At 39.9% G+C, this 10,635-nt stretch overlaps 1 protein-coding gene across 2 annotated transcripts in view; it reads left to right on the forward strand.

The window, feature by feature from the left end:
- ACSL1 (acyl-CoA synthetase long chain family member 1) overlaps positions 1–8,950 on the forward strand; it is a 39,362-nt gene extending 30,412 nt beyond the window's left edge. For both annotated transcript variants that reach the window (XM_018070310.2, XM_018070316.2), the window contains exons 15-21: positions 787–859; positions 1,414–1,502; positions 4,496–4,612; positions 6,216–6,359; positions 6,856–6,957; positions 7,055–7,126; positions 7,323–8,950. In XM_018070310.2, coding sequence (XP_017925799.1) covers positions 787–859; positions 1,414–1,502; positions 4,496–4,612; positions 6,216–6,359; positions 6,856–6,957; positions 7,055–7,126; positions 7,323–7,463 — 738 coding nt within the window. In that variant the 3' untranslated portion in view covers positions 7,464–8,950. The remainder of the gene's footprint in view (positions 1–786; positions 860–1,413; positions 1,503–4,495; positions 4,613–6,215; positions 6,360–6,855; positions 6,958–7,054; positions 7,127–7,322) is intronic.
- Positions 8,951–10,635: the final 1,685 nt, after the last annotated feature.

Genomic DNA, 10,635 nt, shown 5'->3' on the forward strand with positions numbered 1-10,635 from the left:
GATTTTTTTTTTTCAAGGGGGCTGCTGCAAGCAATAAATTACACATCTGGATTAAGTTTCTGGGGTTTGCCTTGCTTACAGAAGTATTTGCAGCTTTAGAGAATCTAATAATCCATGTGATGATATTGGTAGTGTTGTTTCTTTGAGGATGAGGTTGGGGTGAATCGGTTTGCACACATGTCATTTATCTTCAAAGCCTTTTCAGAGCATGTTTTGGAGGTGAAACCTGAGCGACAATGGCACAGAATGGAACAAATGTGTTGAAATAAATTTCAAGGATAGAAAACAAAAATACTGTAAAATATCAGGCTTCTGTAACTTCAAGTTTCTCAGTGGTGTGCTGGTGTAGCAATGCATTTTGCATAGAAAAGCCTGTCTTGTATATAGTAATCACAGAGCTGTGATGGGGTGTAGGGATTCCATTCCTGACTGTCTTGGACAAACCTGTCTTTAAATGATGTGAAGGAAGTCACTGCTGGTGCTATGGTTCTTTATTTCTTTTTCTTGCTTCCTCTGGTGCTTTCTGTTTTAATCTAAACAGGTGTCATAAACTATGTGAAATTGAGGGAGACTTTGAGTAAATATTGGAACTGAAGGTGGAATATAAGCACTTAAAATTATGTATTGTGATAAAACTAATATTCTTTTTAGAAAATGCTGGGAATCTTGTTACACTCAAATTTAAACAACTAGAAAAAAGAAACAAAATATTAATTTCATTTTAATGAAGAAACTGTGTGTTTAATTTAGATAATATTTTTATAATATTTTGATTCCACATTCTAGTTCTATGAAGGTTATGGACAGACTGAATGCACAGCTGGATGCTCCCTGTCATTGCCTGGTGACTGGACAGCAGGTATGATGTTTAATAGTCCACCTATCTGTTAAATTTCAGGGTGCTGAAATTTTCAGAGGTCCCTGATATTATTTAATCTTCATTAACACCTATCATGAAGGAGAAGATTAGTTTTCTTCAAATGAAATAAAAAGTTTTGAAGGCATCCCTTGAAGTTTCTACTCCTAAATAGCTATGAATGTTCTGGAAAATGAATGTGCTGGAAATCTAAATGGTAGTTTTTGGTGCTGGAATGAAGAGTCTGCACTTCTGTCAGCTGTTACATCTCTACCTCCCTAACTGAAATAATATTGATAATTGAAACTATAATGAGGCTTCTCCTGCTTAAATATGTATGTAGAGTGAGGATCCTGATTATAAGAAAAAGCAGACCCAAGTAGATGGTTCAGCTTATAACATTCTAGGGATATCTGAATATTTAATATTTCAGTGCCAGCAGTCTTAAGCTACCAGAAATCAGTTTTCCATCTTTCTTCAGTGTGAAACCAGCTTATTTTTTTAAGAATCTGGCTAAAAAGCAGTTCAGACTGTGGAGGTGTTACTCTATTTAATAGGTCATGTTGGAGCACCAATGCCATGCAGTCTCATCAAGCTTGTTGATGTACAAGAAATGAATTACTTGGCTTCCAAAGGAGAGGGTGAGGTAAGTAATTTCAGAAGGTCAGCATGAGCCTCTTGTGAAATCTTGGAAAATGTTTTTTTGCTACTGAAATAACTAAGTTTAGTAAAAGTGCTAAACATGGCCTGTTACCTAAAATCTAAGATGCCTGCGTGCAATACCAGTTATTGATTCACAGAAGCGAACCCAGAAATAGTATATTGGAGGGGAGAAGAAGCAGCTTACATAGTAATGTGTTACCCCACAGTATGTATGGTTGTGTGACCACCATACTGTCTTCCAGCTGTGTAGGATAGCTGAGAAGGTAGAAGTAGCTATCTCATACTGCATTTATACTTCAGCAGAACGCTAGCAGAGAACTTCCCTGCCACGCTACTGCCAAGTGCTGGAGAGCAGCTGATGCATGTAGCTGGTTACCTAGCATTTCATGTGTGAGATGAGGTAACTTAAAATGGCTGCAACACTTCTAAGAGAAATGGAGATAAAATGCCATAAAGGCTGCTGATGATTTGTGATGAGTGCCTGCACATTTTTCTGCATTTTTTTATGCAACCTGCACAAACTGAACATGTTTTACAAATTGCACTTTCAGGACTCAGCTTTGTATGTAATGCTATAGACTGTCGTTTAAAATATTTTTTCCAAGTACAATAAATACAGATTGAACTTTGTGTATATACTTTGAACAGATGTCAATGTAGTAATTTACTTTCCCCAAACCGTGAAAACAAATTAACTGTGGTGTCTTTCATATGCTTTTGAGAAACTGTGAGGGCAGCTAGGGAGTGAGAAATTAATAAGTTAAAAAGTAGCTTGAAAAATTAAAAAAGTAGCTTGAGAAATTGACTGCTTTGTGGCTACAAACAATTTATAATCTTTGTTTTGGTTGTAGTTTGTATGCGACTAGAGTCAGAAATACTCAAGGATTTTATTGAGCTTGGTTAGTGAGAAACTGTTTGCAAGTGGAGAGCAATGTCAAAATTCTTTACTGTCTTGCATATCACCTCATATTTAGTCTTGATCAGCAATTTTTACTTCACTTTAGGCATACTTTTAAAGCCTGGTCTGCTAGAGGAATTGAGTATAAATTCTTATAATAAGAAACAGTTAAGTTGGGGGGTTTTTTGGGGTTTTTTTGTGGTTTTTTTTTTTTGTTTGGTTGGTTGGTTTTTTTGTTGGTTTGGAGTTTTTTTGGTGTGTGTTGCTTTTGTTTTGTTTTTGTTTGTTTTTTGTTTTGTTTGGTTTTTTGGTTTTTTTTAAATTCTTAAATATATTTTGCTTACACTTGCTGTAAAAGTTTGCTGCATTAGGAGTTACTTTGGACCAGAATAAAAATAGTAGCCCCTTAATATATTAGGTACTGTCCTAGGCCTGAAAGACAAACTTCCTCAGTGTGAACTATCCTGAATATAAAAAAGTGTTGCAACTTGTTTCACAAAACTTGAAGCCCATGGCTATGGAACTAGCTCTACTTATCCATTTGCCTAAAATAAGTCTTCCAGCTGAAAAGCCAACAGTAGGGAGGATTAAATACTCCTAGTCTTCCTTTCTGAGAGTAAGCTTTCTGTATTCTCTGCTTTGTCAGCCTTGCTTTCACTTTTGTCAGTTATCCATGTTCAAGAAGGCTAAATTTGTGAATAGAGTTATATATGATCATATGAAAATGAGGTTTTAGTGCCAGTTAGCAGGATACAGATAAATGGTTTGCTGTCTCTACTGGGAAAAGCTGTCGCCTACTGCCTTCCTGGGGTAGTAGGAGCCATGAAAAATTAAACATTGCATTGGTCAGTCTTTGGAATTTACTGGGATATTGGTTTGGTTCCAAGTTTGGTACTGTCTCTACAAGGTCATCATAACCCTCACTAACACTCTGATCTCCCTCCTGTTGACATCTCATGTTCATTGTACTACACTTGACCAGCATGCTGCAGTAAGCACTGAAATACTTAGGATGAGTTCTTCAAGAATTGGTTGCTGAACTACATTAGTAATTTCTTCTAGTCTGAGAATCTATATTAGTGCCTGAAGACTTATCAGCCAGTTCCTTGCCCATTTAACAATTGTACTAATCCCCTAGAATAATAGTTGGCCTAGTATTGGCCTTAATTGATATTTATTCTCCATTTCTGCTTAACTTAAAACTGCATTTTCTACCCCATATCTTCTAGATTTTGTTCTAGAGTTCTGATACTATTGCCCAGACCAGACCCTTCTTACTGACTCCTATCATCGTGTGTGCCAAGTCACTCCCATGCTAGTGTGATGGTTTGAATCCTTTGTTGCTTCTGAGGACTATTTTGTAGAGCTTTTGAGTTTTTTGGACTCCTGATTCCTCAACAGTTGTGTGCAGTGGGCACTTTAAGTTTTGCTTCAATCTTGTTAATCTTGCCTATCTCTGTGTTCTCATTCTTAGGGAAGGTTTTCTATAGTCCTGCAGTTCCTTAAATAGTAAGAGTTGTATACTGTGTCCCCCCTCTCCCCACCAAAGAAAACTTACAACCTTGGGTGTTATATATGCGAAGAAAATACTTAAATCTGGGAGTGTCTCTGGATGCTTCAGGCTCTATTCCATGTTCCTGAATAATTGTTTTATTTTTATGTTCTCTTACTGACACATATTCTATTGTTTTAATTTAGTGTGTAAGGTGTTTAGCAAACAGTGCACAAAAAGCTGAAATGAACATGTTGCCAGGCTGAGGGATAGTATTTCTGGATCCAGCAGAATTTCTTCACATAAATAAAAACATATTTTTTCTGATGAATTGAGATTTTTCAAATAGCAGGTAGGAACACTGCTGCTAGAATGTAAGAGAACAGATGCTTCCCATGACTTCTTAGTATACTTCATAGTAATGGAAAACGTTAGGTCTCCAAAACCCGTAAGTAGAGATCTGCACAAACACATGAGCTTCATCTTGTCTTTTTAGTGGGGGTTTTTGAGAACCATCAGAGAAAGCATTTGTTGCAAATAGTGATTATTAACTTTGCTTCATACATTAACAAACTGCTATTTTCAGGTGTGTGTAAAAGGGCCAACTGTGTTCCGTGGCTATCTGAAAGATCCAGAAAAAACAGCAGAAGCTCTGGACAAAGATGGCTGGCTTCATACGGGAGACATTGGGAAGTGGCTGCCAGTAAGTTAACTTACATAACTTCTATAGCTATCAGCAGTAATTTAGAAATAAAATAGAAAACATTCGGTATTGAACAGAGTGAATTAGGTGAAAGATAAGTAATTTGAGGAGGAGGATAGTTACTGTTGTAGCTAAATCTGTATGCCTGGGGCTAAAAAAGTATTGGCAGTATCAGTCCTGAGGCTTTCCCTAGTTTAGATTAGGATGGATGTGTAACCTTGTCATGGTTTGAGATGGCCCCAAAATCCAATTCCCTAGCTCCATTCCCCCCCCACATCTCAACTTAATGTGAGATGGGTTTTTCCAGACAAAACACACCAGACTCAAAGTGGGGAAAAGGGAAATATATTACAATGACTATACAAATAAATACCATATCACATTATACACACGATCACAAACTATCTCTACCATGACATATGTATTTACAGTGGATCAGATCTCTTCTCCCCTCCAAATAAAAGTCCAGGAGGGAAAGAAGGACAGATCCCTTCCAGTCCTTAAGCAGCATCTTCTGAGGCAGCAGTCTGTCTTCTTCTCCACATGCAGCAGCTGATAGCTGGATTTCTGCCAACACTCACGAGGGAGGTATTCAAGCCTCTCTCGGCCCCATCGCCTCCAACCGAGGGGTCTTCCGTGGGCTTCGTAACCCCAGACAAGGTCGTATCACCACGTCATATCACGAAGACACAGGGGGGTCTTTGTGACGGTCTGGTATCTCCAGGAGACTCAGCTCCTTGCAGGGCCTCTGTGCCCTGTCTCTCAGGCTGCCACCGTGGCAGCAGTGCAAGGGGGGGAGAGCCAAGGTCAACTCCCCCCGCATTCCTCTGGCCATCCCGGTCCAGCTCCGGGACGCTCTGAGCTTCTCAGCTCCTCTCTCTCTCCGGTGCTGCATGTCTAAAACTCTTCTCCTTAATAGGAGTCCATCTCCCTCTTCTCCAAGAGGGTCTCAAAGGAGTTTGGGGGGCTGGTACAGTCTTACCCCCAGAACTCTGTCTCTCAGCTGCTGGCTCTCTTTCTCCCGGCTCTCCTTCCAGGAGTCCTCTCTGCAGTGTTGCATGTTGCTTCTGCTGCTCCTCCAGTTCAGGTTCTTATCTCCTGGCTCTCTCCCACCGTTTCTCTGGTCAGTGCCAGTTGCTGCTCTGTGCCCATGGAGAAAAACATCTCCCGGCATAACTACAGGCACCTAGCCCAGCTTTATGCTGTTCCAGGTCCCTGCAGCCCCCAGCCAGGGGCTGGGAGGGCCCAGAGGGCCCAAGGGGCTCAGAGCCCCTTCCTCGTGGCTCTACAACATGGCCACCTCTCCTGCAACAACCAAACTCCAACTCCTCTTTTCCGGTGAGATTGTGGGATGTTGACATTTTTGCAGGAGCGCCCATTGGACAGAACTTCAAAACTTCCAGGGGTTTCCACCCCTTGGGGTCTACCACTTTTCTAGCCTCTGGGGGAAAACAAGATTCAAACCATGACAAACCTGTTCCCTTCTACCATTAGTTTGACAGTATTCTGGCTCTAGCGCAGTTTTACTGAGCATGCTTAAGCTGTATAGATTGGTTTTCCACTTGAAGTGCCTCTTCTGAGTGAAAGTTATTTCTGTCAACAGAATGGTACGTTGAAAATCATTGACCGGAAAAAACACATATTTAAACTAGCCCAGGGAGAGTACATAGCACCAGAGAAAATAGAGAATGTGTATCTGAGATGTGAAGCACTTGCACAGGTATTTGTTCATGGAGAGAGCTTGCAGGTAAGCATTTTTCAGGTAATTTAAAAAATTACTACAAAAGGAGATGGCAGAAAAGTTTTTCTTCCTCCCCCCCCCCAAGCTTTGGGACTGAAATCTTAAATTTTTATCTTAAATTTTTATCATTATACATTTTGGTTCTGAATGGATTTCAGCAGTTACATAGCATGTTTCTGTATTTAGTTTCAGACCAGGTAGGGGAGCTGAACTAATTTAATTGGGTATTAATGACTGTGTATAAATTTGCTCAGAGTATGCAGGGGGGAAAAAAATACAAAAAAACCCAGGTTCTTTCAAGTGTAAATAGAAGTGTGGGTCTTTAAGAGTAATTCTCTCAAGTGCAAGCTTCTGAACTGCAGTCCCGTGTTCAGGTACCAGAAAGCTGCTGACTGTACAGCAGGATCAAGAAACTCACTCCAAAACCTGACTAGTAAGAAATGTGTAGTAACTAAAGAGTTGGTGTAAAGAAAAAAAAAACTTGAAAAAAATTCCTTTTTAGGCCTTCTTAGTAGCTATTGTGGTACCTGATCCTGATTCTCTTCACAAATGGGCCAAGAAAAAGGGAATTGAAGGCTCCTATCAAGAGCTATGCAAAAACAAGGTGAGACATATCTAACTAAACAGTTGTTCTGCATAAACTTCTTCAAGTTGATGCTTATACAAGCATGAAGCTATACAACATATTCCTGTATCCACAGGATGTCAAAAAATACATTCTGGAAGACATGGTGAGAGTCGGGAAAGAATCTGGTTTGAAGTCATTTGAACAGGTAAGACACTTGTGAGAACCAAACACCTAATTCTTTAAACTTCTCAATACCAATATAATCTGATTCTCCAGAAACTGCTTTTTATTTGCATCTGGAAAACTTTTGAAGTGATGGGCTTTATGATATCTGGGCAAGTTTTTAAAAGCCTCTCCTATTTCAAGGAATGCAGCTTGGCTAGTAACTTCTTATTTTCCAGGTGAAAGACATTGTCCTGCACAGTGAAATGTTTTCTATTGAGAATGGCCTGTTGACACCAACACTGAAGGCGAAGAGACCAGAACTGCGAAAATACTTCCAGTCACAGATAGATGAACTCTATGCTAATGCCAAAATGTAACTGCAAATGGAATGAGGAAAATGGCACACATATGATGTCTACTGTTGGTCTTCATATCTGTATTTTGACTACAGCAAACATAGGGAAGGAAACTGTGCAATCATTAACTTGTACAAAAATGGGTACTTGCCATAGGAACATTGAAGAAATGGAACACTGCCTTACTGTCAAGTTGTGTTGCATACTGTTTTTATGGTGACCTACAATTTCCAAAAAGAGCCTTAACTATAAATGGTAACTCTAATGTAAGTTATTTAATATTTCCTTGGCCAAAAATGGGACTTGCCTTCACCAAGGAGCTAAGGTTTTATTGCCAGCATGTTTGCTGTCTGCAGTGTGTTTTGCAGTTGTCAATTCCACAAAGGATTTGGCAGCTATGAAAATGCCTCTAAGTATCTTGCATCTTCAGAAAAATGACTTAGTCTGTTCAAAAAAACCCCACCACCCAACCACCAAAAAACCCCAAGCCCTTACAGTTGTATGGCTGGTATCACATCTTTCATTAGTCCTAATATTAACTGGGGCAAGGCATCTGAGTTGTATCTCCCTTCTATATCTGCATCCAGTTCTGAGATGTACTTTCATAAGGTAGAAGTCAGCACTCCACTCAAAGGAGACTGATGAATAGAAGTTCGTCAGAGTAAGTCTACAGATGTGGTTCTGCACAGGAAGTGTGGATGTGGTTAAATCAGCAAGTGTAGCCTCGCTACATGGTGCCAGCCCTGCAAATGAGCTGATCCTAACTCTGGCAAGAACACTAGAGACTTAAAAACCAAACCATTCAGAGGCTGGGCTATGCTAACAGTCAGGGTAAACATTGCACCTGTTCTAGCCACTTGTTTCTCTGTAATGACCTTGTATTTAAAATGCATTTTTAAAAAATGTGCCAGGTCCTCTAAGTGGAAGAGCTTCTGACATAACCTCTGTTTTCCATGCTTTATGTATGAGCCACTGAGTATTCTTCACTGAATAGCAAAATAGGTCAGGTAGAATGTTTTTTGCCTGATGCTTTGCAGCAATTGGAAGTATTTATATATGCCAACAGAACTGTGTGTTGGCCCAGGATAGGTATTTGTTCAGGGATAAAAACCTAATTCTCAGATAAATTGCAAAATAACTAGTTACCTTTTATTTGAGAAATCAGCAGAAATAAGCCTTATTACAGCATAAGTCTTTTGCTATCCTTAATAGAATTGGTTTTGCATTAGCATTCATTGCTGTTTTTTTGAAAACATGGATATATGTAAAATACAAGCACAACAAGGTTTGCACTAAGATTTGTGTGTGATTGTAATGCACTACTCTGTAGCATAATTTCATACATGTGTGCAATTAAGGTACACAAATCCAAGTCAACTGTTAGAGCAGTAGTTTGTTACATTGGAATTCAAATGTTTGCTTAGTGTTGGCTATTTCTATGTTTTATAAAACCAAAACAATTTTCAAAACCAATGAAGGAAACCAAAATAAATATTTCTGCATTTCAACTCCTTGACGTGTTTGTTTATCAAAGAAATGCTGCTGACTAACAAGCCCAGGTGTAATTTGGTAACTGACACACTGTAAAACTCCACTGCTATAAACATACTAAATACAGTATAAAGGCTGGTTGTTTACGCTTTTACTTTTGGAAAGTAACTTCTTATGTTGAAGTTTTTGGCCAATATTTGTAAGAAAGGGATGCTGTTATATGTAACTTGCTCTTTCAGTATATTCCTAAACAACAAATCTTGTATTGTTTGTCTGTTTTCAGTATAGTTTCTGACAGTTGTGTTCTTACCATCATCATGAGTAACTTGAATGAAAGCTGGAGTTTTCTTAAACTCTTATGTAGCTTGTGGGTGGTAGTAGTTTTCCTTATTCCTGCCCTTACACTGTGCATCTGGCTTCAGTCAGGAGTATGGTATAAAAGATTTCATGGGCTGAGTTACCACACCAGGGTAGATGAAGCATCACTACCAGGACACTGCTTAGAGCTCTATGTGAATACAGATGTCATTGTGAGATACTAAGCACACTTCTGTTCCTAGCCATTGTAGACTTCCTCCTCAAAGTGATCCTGTATGTTCCTTTATACATTTCTTCTGTACTGAAAAAAATGTAAACCAAATTTTTGTTACTTATTCAATAACCAAGTATGTGTATGCTGCTTGGAAAGACAGACTGAAGTGTCACTAATGGAGATAGCTGAGAGATGGATGACAGCTGGATCTAAGGTTTAGGTTCATAACACATTGTATCAAAGAAAGCTTCCTGGAAGAGCCACATATGACTACTGAAACAAAGCTGTGCTATATTAGCCTTGCCTCAGGGACTGCTAAGTGAGGCTGGATGTTATAGCCAGCAACTTAGAAGTCTAAAGAGACCTTGCCACCAGTTAATTCTAAAGTCATTATTTCACTGTTTTAGCTTATTGGGTTAGGTAACAATGGGTAGCTGGGCAGATGATCTTTAGAAGAACACCTTGACTGTGGATGAAGAGATGTAACATCAAAAGGGCCCCTCTCAACTAGTGAGACTTTTGATGAATTGCTAAATCCCTTATTAACAATTAAATTATTAATTTAAATACCAGAGATGGAATTAAGTGTTCAAGGTAAAGCCTATTTTTTTTTTTTTTTTTTTTTTTTTTTTTTTTTTTTTACGTTATTATAGCAAGTACTGGTTTTGTGTGTTATAAATTACTATCACAAGATTTCAGGTTATCTTTACAGAAGTTATCTCGTCCACTTGTTTTTCCAGATGCACAGCATAAGTTCAGGGAAGGGAGGCGGGGAGAAGAAAACGTGGAGTTTTGTGGTTGTTTGGTCTTTTTTTTTAGTCAGACTAATTAATGGAAAAACACTCAGCAGAGTGATGGTTGTGTGTATTCTTTAAACACGGAATGAACGGCGCGGGCCCCCTTCATTCCTCGGCCCCGACCGGCGTCGGAGCTGGGCTGTGGCGGCGCTGTCCCTGTCCCTATTCCTGTTCCTGTTCCGGCGCGGCGGCTCCTCCCCGCGCCTTCCCTTCCTTCCTTCCCTCCCGGCGGCGGCGCGCCCGGTTCGAACGGCGGCGGGAAAAGCGGGAGTGTGCCCTGAGGGGTCGGGCCGGGGGGCGCTGGTGTTCGCGGGGAGACGGGGCCGGGAGGGCGGGACGAGGGTCTGCCCTGCCCGCCTTGGGGCGCTCGGCG

Source organism: Manacus vitellinus, unplaced genomic scaffold (assembly GCF_001715985.3).
Source record: "Manacus vitellinus isolate BGI_N305 unplaced genomic scaffold, ASM171598v3 scaffold_0_pilon, whole genome shotgun sequence".
Lineage (NCBI taxonomy): Eukaryota > Metazoa > Chordata > Aves > Passeriformes > Pipridae > Manacus > Manacus vitellinus.